General features: G+C 46.2%; 1 protein-coding gene across 2 annotated transcripts in view; it reads left to right on the top strand.

Moving 5' to 3' along the window:
• MRPS5 (mitochondrial ribosomal protein S5) overlaps window positions 1-15,389 on the top strand; it is a 123,319-nt gene that overhangs the window by 54,470 nt on the left and 53,460 nt on the right. For both annotated transcript variants that reach the window (XM_029594337.1, XM_029594338.1), the window contains exons 5-6: window positions 1,427-1,461; window positions 13,761-13,851. In XM_029594337.1, coding sequence (XP_029450197.1) covers window positions 1,427-1,461; window positions 13,761-13,851 — 126 coding nt within the window. The remainder of the gene's footprint in view (window positions 1-1,426; window positions 1,462-13,760; window positions 13,852-15,389) is intronic.

Below are 15,389 nucleotides of genomic sequence, written 5' to 3'. Positions count from 1 at the left end.
GGCTCTTCATCCTGATATTGCCCGTTTTCTTCGAGGGGCAAAACACCTCCGTCCTCCATTGCGTCCCCCCTGTCCGTCTTGGAACCTTAATTGGGTTCTTTCCGCTCTAAGCTCCGCTCCTTTTGAGCCATTGAAGCGTACAACTATTAAGGACCTTACTTTGAAGACGGTGTTTTTGGTGGCAATTGCCTCTGCTCGGCGTATTTCCGAATTGCAGGCGCTGTCCTGTAGGGAACCGTTCTTGCGGATTTCCGATTCCGGAGTATCCTTGAGGACGGTTCCTTCCTTCCTTCCTAAAGTGGTGTCGTCTTTTCACGTCAATCAGTCAGTGGAGTTACCGGCCTTCACGGTCGGGGAGTCCACTGATCCCCAGTTCAAAGAACTGCGAAAGCTGGACGTGCGAAGGTCTCTTCTTCATTATTTGGAGGTTACTAATCCGTTCCGGGTAACCGACCATCTGTTTGTTTTGTTCTCAGGGCCAAAGAAAGGGGCCGCAGCGTCCCGCACAACGATTGCGCGTTGGCTTAAACAGGCTATTGATTCAGCGTACTTGGTAAAGGGTAAGCCGCTTCCGGTGGGTCTTCGGGCTCATTCGACTCGTTCCCAGGCTGCGTCCTGGGCAGAAGCTTCACAGGTATCGCCTCAGGAGATTTGCAGGGCGGCTACCTGGAAGTCCATGCATACCTTTATCAGGCATTACCGATTGGATGTCCGGGCTACCGATTCCGGGGGATTTGGAGAGAGGGTACTCCGAGCGGGACTCTCTGCTTCCCACCCTCGGTAGGTTTGCTCTGGTACATCCCAGGTGTCCTGGACTGATCCTGGTACGTACAGGGAAAGGAAAATTAGTTTCTTACCTGATAATTTTCATTCCTGTAGTACCAAGGATCAGTCCAGGATCCCACCCGCAGGGCTTCGCTACAGTAACGGAGAGTCCGCTCATAATTTCTTAAGTTCTGCTGTTCGCTTGTTTTAGCTCTCCCGGTTGGGGAGCCCAGTTCAAGTTGGAGTTTTTCGATGTTAGTTTGAATTTTTCTAGCCAGTTTGTTACTTGGTTGCATTGCTGCTTTGACATTACGTATGACTGAGGGGCTGTGACTGGCACAGGGGCTTATATATGGCTCCGCCCACAAGTTTTGCTCTGTCTCCATCCGCTGGTGCGGGGTCACAACCCAGGTGTCCTGGACTGATCCTTGGTACTACAGGAACGAAAATTATCAGGTAAGAAACTAATTTTCCTTTTTGCATCTTGTCAAATTTTCAGGCAGTGGCTGTGGGGCCTGGAGGAGATGGGTATTTTTTCTGAATGCTCACAGGTATGCACAGTTGTGTGCATATACGGGAAAATCTCCATAAGTTCTTTATAGAATGTCTATTATTATATGCGAGATATTTATAGTAATCTGCTTTTTTTTTCTCTCAACAGAAATATATGATTATTTTGATTCCAGAGTAATTGAAGTAAGTGTCAGATCAACAGCAGTTTTATTTGAGCAACATTACAAATGTCTTGTCTATATACATTTTAATAAGTCAGCTTTTTGGTCACGCAAATTGAATTGAATGAACAAAGCCAGAAGCAATGCTGCATTATCCAGAGCAAATAGAACAGCTTGGATTATAAGTCCCTCATTTTAGCAGCTAACACATTTTTTCTTCAAGGAAGCTTTCAGGTTCTAACCCAGTGGCTGTCAAAATTTAGATTAACCAAGCATTTGCAGTGCTTCACCCCCTTTTTAGCACAGTAGCTATGAAGGAAAGAGGTGTATACCATGAATTGATCGCTATCATCAGCAGGTCTATCATTTGCAGCAAATATTGTTTCCCTGTACGTACCGGATCAGTCCAGACTCCTGGGTTATGCCTCTGCACCAGCAGATGGAGACAGAGCAGAACTTGACAGGCTCTGCCATAAATACCAGGGTGCCACCCACAGCCTGTCAGTATTATTCTGTTTCCAGCAGATGGTTCGGGTGCATCTCCCACAGTCTGAATCGAGAAAAGGGGTATTGTTTAGTCATGTTTGTTTGTGTGGATTATTCATTCAGTTAAGTTTAAAGGAAAAAAAAAATCTACACTTCAGGAGAAGCCATTGATACAGCCAGTCCTTCGCTCCCAGGGGGTTGTCAGGTCCTGAGGGGACCATCCCCCTTGTCGAGCAATTGCAGGGGCTAAGAGTTGAGGACCCTGTGTTAGTGTTCAGCCCAGCTAGGGTGATACTGGGGAGCCCGGCTCACTCACCCCAGTCGGACCGCTTCAGGACCCGACGAGGGACAGCTCCAGGTACAAAAAAAAAAAAAAGACGAGCTCGGAGGGGCGGTCCAAGTCTAAACGCCCGTTGAGTCCTCCCGCCTAGAGTGGACACCGAGTCCTCCCCCGACGACTCGGATCAGGAACTTCCTGAGGAGCCCTCCCCACCCCCAAGGGGGGCTGAGGGAGATGGCACACCGACGCAGGGAGCGGCAAGGCAGAGCCAGGCCTCGGAGGGGGATGACCCGAGGGTAATCCGCCTTTTTAGAAGGGATGAGCTGACTCCGCTGATCCCCCGCCATCCTGGAGGAGTTAGGGATCGCTACACTGCCCGAGGAGTCTCGGCTTAGATCCATGGATCCGGTGTTAGGGCTGAGTCGCCCTCCTACCACATTCCCTTTTCATTTCTCGGTGACTGATCTTCTCTTTCGAGAATGGGATACTCCAGATCTGGGGCTGAAAGTCACGAAGGCGATGGATAAGCTCTATCCCTTGCCAGAGGACGCTCTGGAAGTCCTGTGGGTACCGAAGGTGGATGCCGCAGTCTCGGCTGTCACAAAAAGGACGACCATCCCAGTCACGGGAACCACGGCGTTGAAGGACCTGCAGGATCGCAAGTTGGAGATTCAGCTGAAGAAGATTTTCGAGGTCTCCGCCCTGGGGGCTCGAGCGGCAATTTGCAGTAACTTTGTGTTACGGGCTGGTCTTCGTTGGGTGCAGCAACTGCTTGCCAACGAGGGTATGTCGGAAGAAGAAGCCAGGCAGGCGGGTCGCCTCGAGGCAGTCGTGGCTTATAGTGCGGATGCCCTGTATGACCTTCTTAGGACTTTGGCCCGCTCCATGGTTTCAGCTGTTTCAGCCAGATGGCTCTTGTGGTTATGGAACTGGTCTGCGGACGGGGCCTCCAAGTCTCATCTAGGTTCCTTGCCCTTTAAGGGTAAGATGCTCTTTGGGAAGGAATTGGAAGACATGATACAATTGCTGGGCGAAAATAAAGGGTACCGACTCCTGGAGGACAGGCCGCGTTCCAAGGGGGCCTTCTCCTCCAGATCCAGGTTTCGGGGAAACCGTAAGACTCGTGTTCCTCGCCCGAGTACCCCTTCATCCTCCTTTCGTTCCGGAGGGGGTAGGCAGCAGTCCCAGTCCTTTCGAGGGAGACGTTGGCGGTAAGTCAGCACAATGATGTCCTGCCGGTCCATCCCTCAGTACCGAAAGTAGGGGGCCAGCTGGCTCTCTCTTACGAGGTATGGACCAAAATTACGACAGACCAGTGAGTTCTCTCTGTGATAAAACACGGTTACGCTTTAGATTTTGCTCGCCTTCCCAATCTGAGATTTCTCCCTTCCCCGTGCGGTCACGCGGAGAAGCGGCAAGCAGTTCAGCAGACTTTTGCTCCGATTATTGTATCTGGGAGCGGACACTACTCCATATACTTTGTCGTTCCAAAGAAAGACGGTGCCTTCCGGCCCATATTACATCTCAAGGACATCAACGAATGTCTCTGGATACCGCGTTTTCGCATGGAAACCTTGAGGGCCATGATTGCTTCCATGAGACCGGGGGAGTTCCTTTCTTCGCTGGATCTCACGGAGGCATACTTGAACATCAGAATCCGGGAGGACCATCAGAGGTACCTCAGGTTCTATGTGATGGGACAGCACTATCAGTTTCAAGTGTTACCATTTGGTCTCGCGACAGTCCCCAACACCTTCACCAAGATCATGGTGGTCGCAGCGCAGTTACGCCGGGAGGGGCTGTTAGTCCATCCGTATCTGGACGACTGGTTGATACGAGCGAAGTCCGAGGTGCTTTGTCGTTCAGCGATTCAGCGGGTGCTGCAGCTGTTGCGCTCTCTTGGCTGGGTAGTCAATACAGCCAAGAGTCACCTCGAGCCGTCTGTCTCTGGAATTTTTGGGAGCTTTATTCGACACGCAACAAGGCAAGGTTTTTCTATCCGTCGAGCACAGTCACAAGTTACAACACCAGGTCAGGGCCTTACTGCAGAATCAGTCTTCCACGGTTTGGGACTATTTGCAGTTGATAGGTTCCATGGCATCGACACTGGAATTGGTACCGTGGGCCTTCGCGCACATGCGGCGGTTACAATCGGCATTGCTTTCCCGTTGGAGCCCGGTATCCGAGAAGTTCCACCTGCCGTTACCCCTAATGGAGGTGGTCTGGTCCAGTCTGGGATGGTGGTTGTGTTCGGACAATCTCCTCCGGGGGGTCTCGCTTGTGGCACCAGAATGGACGGTAGTCACCACGGATGCGAGCCTTTCTGGCTGGGGAGCGGTCTGTCTGCAGAAATCTGTACAGGACCTCTGGTCTCCGCTCGAATCTCGCTGGTCAATCAATTGCTTAGAGACCGTGGCGGTGCGTCTGGCACTTCGGGCTTTCCTGCCCCTGATCCAGGGAAAGTCGGTCAGAGTGTTGTTCGACAATGCGACGACTGTAGCCTATATCAATGGTCGGGGAGGGACTCTTGAGTCGCCTGGTGGCGTTAGAAGCTCGACTATTGATCTAGTGGGCGGAGCGGCACCTTCTCAGCATCGCCGCGTCTCTCATAGCAGGGGTAGACAACGTTCACGCAGACATTTTGAGTCTGCATCAGCTCAATCCTGGAGAATGGGAACTTGCGGACAGGGCGTTCCAACTAATATGCGACAGGTGGGGGACAACCGGCCATGGATCTGATTGCGACCTTTCAGAATGCCAAGGCTCCACGCTTCTTCGCCTGCCGCAGGGAACCAGGGGCGGAAGGGGTGGGTGCCTTGGCTTTACCCTGGCCGACGTCTATCCTTCTGTATGTTCCCCCCCCCCCCCCCCCCCCCCCCGGCCTCTAATCGGCAAGATCCTTCGGATAGAGTCACCCTGCGGAGGTGATTCTGGTGGCCCCAGAGTGGCCGCGGTGACCTTGGTTTGCAGACCTTCTCAATCTGGCATTGGAGGAACTACTGTGCCTTCTGGTGTTACCGAATCTCCTTCATCAGGGGCCTGTCTGTTTCGATCAGGTAGATCGCTTCTGTCTAGCGGCCTGGCGTTTAAGAGGTAAAGGTTATTCTGATGCAGTGGTCTGCACTCTTCTGCAGTCGCGCAAGACTTCAACTTCCTTATCATATGTGCGGCTCTGGAAGGTTTTCGAATCTTGGTGTCTACTTTGGGCAATCTGGCCCACTCGGGCGTCCGTATCCAAGATTTTAGCCATTCTTCAAGTCGGTTTGGCCAAGAGCCTGTCCTATAGGTGGCTGCCCTAGGTTGCTTACGTGGTTCGGTGGATGGTGGGACACTGGCTTCACATCCAGATGTTGCACGGTTTCTCAAGGGGGCAAGGCATTTATGTCCTCCACTGCTTGTTCCCTGTCCCTCCTGGAACTTAAACGTGGTGTTAAGGGCCTTGTGTGGCCCACCGTTTGAACCACTGGAAAGGACAACTCTGAAGGACCTCACGTTGAAGGTCGTCTTTTTGGTGGCGATCACTTCGGCTAGGCGTGTGTCGGAACTTCAAGCGTTGTCCTGTAGGGAACCTTTCTTGCGGATCTCTGAGTCCGGAATTAGTCTCCGGACGGTTCCCTCCTTTCTGCCGAAAGTAGTTTCGTCTTTTCATTTGAACCAGTTGGTGGAGCTTCCAGCGTTTGCGCAGCTCGACAGGTCGGATCCTTCTTCCAAGGACTTGATGAAACTGGATGTGCGTAGGGCTCTTTTGCGCTATCTAGAGGTCACTAATGAGTTCCGGGTTTCGGATCATCTTTGTCATCTGGAAGGGTCCCAAAAAGGGTAATATGGCGTCCAAGGCCTCATTTCGCGTTGGTTGATGGAGGCCATTAACTCCGCATACCTTTTGGGTGGTCGACCCTTGTCTTTGGGTCTGAAGGCGCATTCTGTGCACTCACAGGCAGCCTCCTGGGCGGAGTGTCATCAGATTTCTCCACGAGATCTGCAGAGCAGCGACTTGGAAATCGTTACATACATTTGCACGTTATTATCGGCTGGATGTGCAGGCCTCCAGGGAGGGAAATTTCGAAGCAGGTGTGCTACGAGTGGGCCTCTCCGGGTCCCATCCCAAGTAGTAGGAGCTCTGGTACATCCCAGGAGTCTGGACTGATCCGGTACGTACAGGGAAAAGAGAATTAGGTTGTCTTCAATAATTTTCGTTCCTGTAGTACTAAGTATCAGTCCAGAGTCCTGCCCACTTCTGCATTGAGTCGGAGAGTCCGCTGTTCCTACAATTTGCCCAAATTTTCTTCTTGGGCCTGGAAGATTATTATTCCTGTCTGTTTTCGGGTCAGGTTCCTTGTTGGGGGTAGTGACCCGAGGGTTTCCCGGTTGAACTTCATGTATATAGTTAGTTTGCAGCTGGGGATTATTCTGCTTTGACATTGCATAATACTGGCAGGCTGTGGGTGGCACCCTGGTATTTATGGCAGAGCCTGTCAAGTTTTGCTCTGTCTCCATCTGGTGCGGAGGCATAACCCAGGGGTCTGGACTGATCCTTGGTACTACAGGAATGAAAATTATCGAAGGTAAGACCTAATTTTCTTTTGTTTTTTTTATGTATGTTTTGTTGTAAGCTGCCAAGACCATTTCATTGTGTGACCTATACATACTCTAAATAATATATACATCTGACCAATTGGCAAGAAGTTCTCACAAATATTTTTCTTGGCCTTCCAGATCTTGCCTTAACTTCATCAGTTCTATGTAACTTCCATTTTTTAACAATGTTTCTGGAAGCATTTTGAGATGTTTATAGTCTTCCCTGCTATGTAAAAGAGAATTATCTTCATTTTCAAACGCTCAGACAGCTACTTTGAGGAACCCATGATTGTTGAATGTAGATAGAACAGCAATCACAACCTTGAGATGTTAGAAGGGTTATTGGTAATGTTTAACAATGGAACTGTGATCACCTGACTAATTGAAGGCCTAACGAGTCTGTCAATTCTTTTGGCCTTTATTAACCCTTCAAAAAAAAAAAGAGTAATGAATCAACTCAAAGGGTGTCCAAAGTTGATTCAGTCCATTTAAATCCGCAAATAAGTAAATTTGTATTAAAAATTAGATAAAGATGTCATGTTTAGCTTTGTACCATGTAGAAGTTGTCAGCTGCTATTCACTTAGAAATGTATTGAAGCATACAATTTGACGAGGAGTTTCTACACTTTTGTATGTCTATATTATACTGTAATGTAAAGCCTCTAAATCCTAAAGTTTACAAATGGATTAAACGTTTGCTGGTTCAGGCCTGATTTTGCCAATTTCCTCTGTTTCAAGTTATATAAATATGCTAGTTGCAACAGTATTGTATGCATTTCAAAGTGGAATAATCGATTTGCAATCATGTACTATAGTTGCGCGTTTGTTGGTTTTTTCCATTTTGGCCTCGCTGTAATGTTAGGAAAGGTACTTCACACTGCTTTGCAAATGAGACCTAATCAATTTATTTATTTAAAGGTTTTTTATATACCACAACACGTTCAAAAACATCACCTCGGTTTACAGTATAACATAATGCAGCAACAAGTTTTACAATGAAATAACATAGAAATGACGGCAGAAGAAGACCAAACGGCCCATCCAGTCTGCCCAGCAAGCTTCACACTACTTTTTTTCTCATACTTATCTGTTTCTCTTGGCTCTTAGTAACCTTTGGTTCTATTTCCCTTCCACCCCCACCATTAATGTAGAGAGCAGTGATGGAGCTGCATCCAAGTGAAATATCAAGCTTGATTAGTTAGGGGTAGTAATTGCCGCAATAAGCAAGCTACACCCATGCTTATTTGTTTTACCCAGACTGTTATTCAGCCCTTATTGGTTGTTTTTCTTCTCCCCTGCCGTTGAAGCAGAGAGCTGTGCTGGATATGCATTGAAAGTGAAGTATCAGGCTTATTTGGTTTGGGGTAGTAACCGCCGTAACAAGCCAGCTACTCCCCGCTTTGAGAGTGCAAATCCTTTTTTCCATATTTCCTCTTGCCGTTGAAGCTTAGAGCGATGTTGGAGTCGCAGTAACCGTGTGTATGTTTATTGAATAAGGGTATTATCTCCAGGCAGTAGCTGTCGTTCTGGCAAGCCACCCACTCTTCATTGACGTCCTCTTGACTTTATGGATCCACAGTGTTTATCCCACGCCCCTTTGAAGTCCTTCACAGTTCTGGTCTTCACCACTTCCTCCGGAAGGGCATTCCAGGCATCCACCACCCTCTCCGTGAAGAAATACTTCCTGACATTGGTTCTGAGTCTTCCTCCCTGGAGTTTCAAATCGTGACCCCTGGTTCTGCTGATTTTTTTTTTCCTAAGGAAAAGGTTTGTCATTGTCTTTGGATCATTAAAACCTTTCAAGTATCTGAAAGTCTGTATCATATCACCTCTGCTCCTCCTTTCCTCCAAGGTGTACATATTTAGATTCTTCAGTCTCTCCTCATAAGTCATTCGATGAAGATCTTCCACCTTTTTGGTCACCCTTCTCTGGACCGCCTCCATTTTGTCTCTGTCTCTTTGGAGATACGGTCTCCAGAACTGAACACAGTACTCCAGGTGAGGCCTCACCAAGGACCTGTACAAGGGGATAATCACTTCCCTTTTCTTACTCGATATTCCTCTCTCTATGCAGCCCAGCATTCTACTGGCTTTAGCTATCACTTTGTCACATTGTTTCACCAACTTCAGATCATTAGACACCATCACCCCAAGGTCTCTCTCCTGCTCCGTGCATATCAGCCTTTCTGCCCCCATCGAATACAGTTCATTCGGATTTCCACTCCCCATATGCATGACTCTGCACTTCTTGGCATTGAATTTCAGCTGCCATATCTTCGACCACTCTTCCAGCTTCCTTAAATCCCGTCTCATTCTCTCCACTCCTTCCGGCGTGTCCACTTTGAGCAAATCTTTGTGTCATCCGCAAAAAGACAAACCTGCAGAGCCCTGTGGTCATGGTATTCAGCTTTGTTCTCTCCTCAGTTTTTGTTGTGATTTTTCTGGAGCTGCAGCTGTTTTTCTTTACCTTATGGTAGTTTATTTTTATTTCTTTTTTTTTTTTTTGTATTCATTTCTTTATTAGAATTTTTGCAATATTAGAACAGCTGAACTGTCAAGAACAAGAACAATAAGGCATAAACAGCCGTAATACATAACATATAACTAAACACACACCAGAAACCCACCGCCACCCTCCCCCAAGTACAGCAGGAGACAAGAAGGTAAAAAAAAAAAAGCTCTCCAAGTCAACTTACAGAGTCATTGAATGCCCAGCAGAGTCCCAGTATTTGTTATTTATAGCTCCAAGTAATAAATCTCTCTTGGAACCTGAGAGGGACCACCAGAATTTGTGCCACATCGCAAAACAAGTCATTCGCACTTCCTGCTGCATAGTGCTGGCTGTCATCAGATCGTGTTGAAGTAAAGTCTCCATTCGGGCTGCCACTGACTACCTGTTGGGCGGTCCTGGGTAATCCACATGGACATTATTGTCTGCAATGCGATCAGTAGCGCCTTATATAAGAACCGCTGCTCATTGTCTGATAGGCGTGTGAGAGAATCTGGTGGAATGCGTAGCAGACACAGCTTGAGGTCCCTGGGAAGTTGTAATTGCAGGATCTGTCCCAGTCTGGCCAAGACCTCTCCCAGAATAAGACCAGCATGTTACATTCCCACAGGCTGTGAAGATACGTGCCCCTGGAAGTTCGACATTTTATACATACATCACTCACAAAGCTTTGCAGCATATAGTTGTGCTTGAGAAATATACACACAATGCCATACTTTAAACCCCAGCTCTTGAAGGGTAACACTTTCTGTTACTTTATCACATGCAATCATATTGTGGGCAATATCTGTCAAGGATACATAAACAGCGGCATGTTGGACCCACTTGTTCTGTATGGTCTGCAATGCAGAATGATCTGTCAGGCCCTTTAGAGCCTTAGAAAAGATAGAGCACGAGTGCCCACTCTTACGTCCCGCATGGAGAACATCCTCCAGCCTTCCCCACTCAGTCTCTTGCAGTTGTGCTCCAAAGGTTTGGGATAAGTAATGCCTTACCTGCAGGTAGGCAAAGAATTCATGTATATGGAGCCCATAAATAGCTTGCAGCTCCACAAAGCTCCATAGGGCCCCTGTGCCCGGGGCATAAAACTGCTGTACAGTCTTAAGTCCCCTAGTGCCCCAAATTTTAAATATTGGCCCTTCTAGACCCAGCTGAAACTGGGGGTTTCCCCACAAGGTAACATAAGGGGTCAGATACCTCCCCAGTCTTAGTTTATGAAGGCACAGGAAACGCCAAGCTTTCCGTCCTGAGTCGATAATCAGAGCCCGCGTATAGGCATCAGGGACTTGGGAAGCCAGAACCTGCATGAGGTTTTCCGGCCTGTATGGATGAAGCCATTCAGATATAAATTCAATGGGTGTATATTTCCCCGTCCCATCCACCCAGTCCCGAATGTGATGTAATAGGCAGGCTAGGTTATATTCTCGCCAACTTGGGCACTCTAGACCCCCCTGTGATTTGCCCAACTTTAGTATATCTAAGGAGAGTCTAGCCCTTTTCCCTCTCCATAAAAAGCGGCGTACTATGCCATTAATATTGGTAATGTCCGCCGGGGTTAGCCAAAGAGGCAACTGCTGGAGAATGTATAGCCAGCGTGGTAAATCGATCATTTTCAACAGTGCAATCCTCCCATTTAAAGAGAGGGGAAGGACTTCCCAAGCCCATAGTTTATTAGCCATAATTTGCAGTAATGGTCGTATGTTGGCTGTATGTAACAAAGAGATGTCTCTGGTCAGTTTTACCCCTAAATAGCGCATTGTCGGACCTGCCCAGCGTAGCGGGAAATCCCCTTTCCAATTCGCCCTAACAGAAGGACAAAGGTCCAAAGCCTCTGATTTTTCAACATTTATTTTAAGACCTGCAAAGGAGCCAAAGTGCCTCTGATGGCGAAGGACATGCTCCAACAATTCCTGGAGGAAGGTCAGAAAAACCAAGACATCATCTGTAAAGGCAGAGACTTTTTTACAGCCTGTTTTCCCCATGTGAACCCTTTAACCTGTGGATCCACTTCGATCTTCCGGAGCAGAGGGTCTATTGATAGAATATAAAGAAGAGGAGAAAGTGGGCAGCCCTGTCGTGTACCCCTATATAACCGAAAATCCATGGAGACGTGACCATTAGCCACTATCACGGACCTGGGGTCATGGTATAAAATCTCTATGCTCCGTAAAATCTCTCCCGTAAAGCCATACCGTCTCAAGGCAGAGAAGAGATAAGCCCACGACACTCGATCGAACGCCTTCTCTGAATCAAAACCCACAAGCATTCCTGCCTGTACTTGGGTCTGACATTCATCCATGGCGATGAGTAATTTAGTTATATTTGTGCTTATGGCCTGCCCTTTGACAAAGCCTACCTGTGCACTAGTAATAAGCTCAGGAAATACCCCACTGAGTCTGCCTGCCATTATTTTAACAAATAATTTGGCCTCAAAATTTAGCAGCGGGCAGGAAGATCCTGGTTCATGCAACCATTGTTCCACTTACTAGTCCGCATGATACCTTAGGAAAAGTATATGTAACAATGGTCTTGGGTATTAATATTTAGGCCATGTTGTTGGGTAGACTATTCTGAGATCAGACAGACCCTGTCCTGGTACCCTTCAGATTTCCAGGACAGTAAAGAAATCTTGTTTTTACAGGGGTTTGCACATGCAGCATCCTTGCTTTCTGTCTCTTGGTGGATTTCTTCCCCAGGAGGTTCACTCTGTTTCAGCTGTTCCTATCATGTTAAGAGGTCTGCCTTGTGGGGGTAACTCTCTACTGGAATCAGCAGTGAGTTGTTCAGGTGGAGTTTATAAATACAGCCTAGAGGCTTTTGTCTTATCCCTGCAGCCCTGGGGTGTACCTCCTTGTGGTGTTTGCTGGATTGACCAAAGTGCCTCCCTGCTCATCTGAACTAACCTGTGAACAGGATGGATAGGCCTAACTGACAGGGTGAAGTGTGGGTGAGCTTCAAACCTAGCTTAACCCCCTACTCTGGGGTTTTTGGGCTGTCTATCTCGTTTCAAGAATTGCCTTTCATCCCCTGACCCTCGATGTCTATATTGGATGGCAAGTAAGGTCTGCCACAGATCTGGTCATTGTTGCCGCTGCTTCTTCCAAGTGTTGCTTGGGGTTTTTCTGCCCATTGCGCTTATCAGCCAATCATTGGGAGTGCTTCTGCAAAAACATTCTGTCCTTCACATGCTGGTGGTCTGTAGTGTCTTTCTCAGAGGCTTTCTAGCTCCAGTTGTTTTTTCAGTTTTCTTGTGACACCGTAGGAAACTGTTCGGTCTTCGTCCAAGAGTTCTCTTGGTTGATTCTCTAGGCTTTTTCCTGTGTCCAGGAAATCGAGACCTGATTTGCTGATTCAAAACCCTGATTGTAATAGTCCGTGAGGCAAAGAATTCTTTTTGCTGGACTTCATATCACACCTTGCCTTAGGCGCCTCTGCTATGCATCGGTGTATTTGTGTCTTAGTCTGTTCTTTGGTTTTGTTTTGTAGAATCCAACTCTTTTCCCACCTAGACCCATTTTTGGGTCAGCTGCCTCACAGGCAAATGGGAGAAAGGTGGTGTTTTCAATACTGTGGGTTTCCCCACTTTGTCCTTTGTGAGCAGCCTATAGCTTGGAAATCACCTGTGTACGAGGATTGCCATCTTGCTTGTCCTCGGAGAAAACAGAGTTGCTTACTTGTAAGAGGATATCAGTCCTCACAAAACCCACCCTACTCCCCTGAGAGTTGGTTTCTCCATCTGTTAGCTATATTGTGGACTAAGGGACTCTGCCTAGGGGGCAGGGTGACAACTACAGCTGCACATGCCTAGTAAGGCATCTATGAAACCTCTAGAATTTTTTAGGTCAAAGTTCCAGGCCGGGCTCTGTCTGATGTCTCCTATGTGTGAAGACGGACATCCTGCTTTCCTCAGAACACTTATTACAGGCAACACTGCATTTTCATGTAATATTCTGAGCTACACTCAGTCACTAAACAGCTATAGTATTGCTATGAATAGCCGCTGGAATATAAGAAAAAGGGAAGCAGAAACAACTGGGAGGGTATGTCTCATAAAAAGTTGGATGGCAGTATACAGCTGATTAACAAAATAGGATTTAAATAGGTGGTTTATTATATCACCTTTGATACAGTTTCACAATCTTTATCATTATTAGTAACTAAATGAAAATCTATTTTAAAAATAAAATTTAAATTGTTTGGTTTATAACAGACAACAGTTTCAGCTGTGCGTAAACTAATTATTAAATTTGATTTCTCTTGGAGGTATCTAATACTTCTTACTGGTTTTATTTTGTCAGTGTCTAAGATTCTATAAATCAGTGACTGTAAAAAAAAAAAAAAAAAAAAGGGGGAACATTTGTCAACATAATTTTAACATGTATGCCTTTATAAAGCACCTAATGAAATAAATGCTATAAAATAATTAATATGAATGTTTTTTTTTTTGGGGGGGGTGGGGGGGTTTTAGGTGAAAAGTGTTTTTAATATGACAGCAAAGGAAGGAAGAAAGAGATCCGTGAGTGCCTTGGTGGTTGTTGGAAATGGAAATGGTGCTGCAGGTGAGTTTTGGAAGAATTTTTACTTAGAGATGGAATTATCAGGAATTAGTCATTTCCTCTGCCCTGCCCTGCACCACCAGGTCTTCAAGGTTTTATTATCATGATTTAGAATTATGAGCCATTAAAAACTACCCATGGGAAAATCCCTAAATTATGAGTGTTTGCTGTGGGATGATGCCTTGTTTTGTCCATCTCCAGATAAATCCTTCGCTTTTTCTCCAGTGCTTTGGTTTGGTAGTGACATTAGCAGTCTAATTATCCAGGAAACCAGAAATGTTTTATAATTGGGTATCATAATGTAGGATATCTGTTGGCGGCTTCTCAGGTTGGCCAAAACCAAGATCGCCGGTGAGCTAATAAAAAAAAAAAAGGAAAAAATGTACAAAATGATGCAACAAGAGGAAAGTACATGAATTAAAATGTAGATGCAAACCAAGAGAATGCTAGAACATGAAATAAAGGCCATGTAGTTTCCTTTAATCCTCCAATCCCAGCCATCTTAAAGAGCAATTAAATGAGTACATTGAGGAACATTCTACCTTAAATCAATACCAGTTTGCAATTTGCAAGTACTGAAATAATATTGTTTGTATTTAGGCATGGATTTGATAGTGGCTTACGTTAAATAGAACCAAGACATAATTTATCAGTGGCATTCAGTACCCTCAGCCATCAGGTATTAGCTTGGTTAAGCAATATTGGGGTCTTTAGCATCGATTTGAGACAGCTTTCATCCTACCTTCCAGGTCAATCTTACCATGTGAAAGTTGGCTCAGCAGATTCCTCCTGGAGTAAATCCTGACATGGTGGTTGCTCATGGATTGGCCTTGTCAGAAGCCTTGTTTAACATCTACATGTCTCCTATTTGTAAGCTGCTTTCAGGACTAGGCTACATGCCATATGCTGATAACATACAGTATTTTATTCTGGCAATGTCAGCATGGTTCACAACTTTCAGCATGGTGTTCATGTGCTTACCTGCAGTTAAACAGTGGCTGTTTCACAATAAACTAGCTCCTAATGTTGAGAAAGCAGAGCTGATTATCCTGAACAGTTTTCCATCTAGTAACAGTTTCTCAGTATTCAATTTTGAGGACTATGAGTTGCTCATAGTGATTCAAGTAAGAAATCTAGGCATCATGCTAGAAGCTGATTTATCACTGTGGATGCAAGTTAAGATTGTAGTGAAAGCATTTTTCAAATTGCAAATGCTACATAGACTGAAGCAGTTACTAAGCCCTTTTGACTTCTGAATGGTTCTTTAAGCACTGTTTTCACCGGCCTGGATTAGTACAATTCAATTTACATCAAATTGCCAGCAAATTCACTGAGAGCTTTACCGGTTATTCAGAACTCAGCCGCATTCATCCTTACTGGTTTTAGTTTGAGATCACATTATCCCAGTTCTTCACTATCTCCATTGGCTACCAATACAGTGGGGGATTAAATACAAGGTGGCCATGCTTATCCATAAGAATACCATATCACATTGGATTTGTGCCATACTATGCATTTATAATCCTTCTCACCCCCAAGAG

Source organism: Rhinatrema bivittatum, chromosome 3 (assembly GCF_901001135.1).
Source record: "Rhinatrema bivittatum chromosome 3, aRhiBiv1.1, whole genome shotgun sequence".
Taxonomy (NCBI): Eukaryota; Metazoa; Chordata; class Amphibia; order Gymnophiona; family Rhinatrematidae; genus Rhinatrema; species Rhinatrema bivittatum.
The sequence above is the reverse complement of the archived record's forward strand: the minus strand, read 5'-3'. Positions and strand labels throughout refer to the sequence as shown.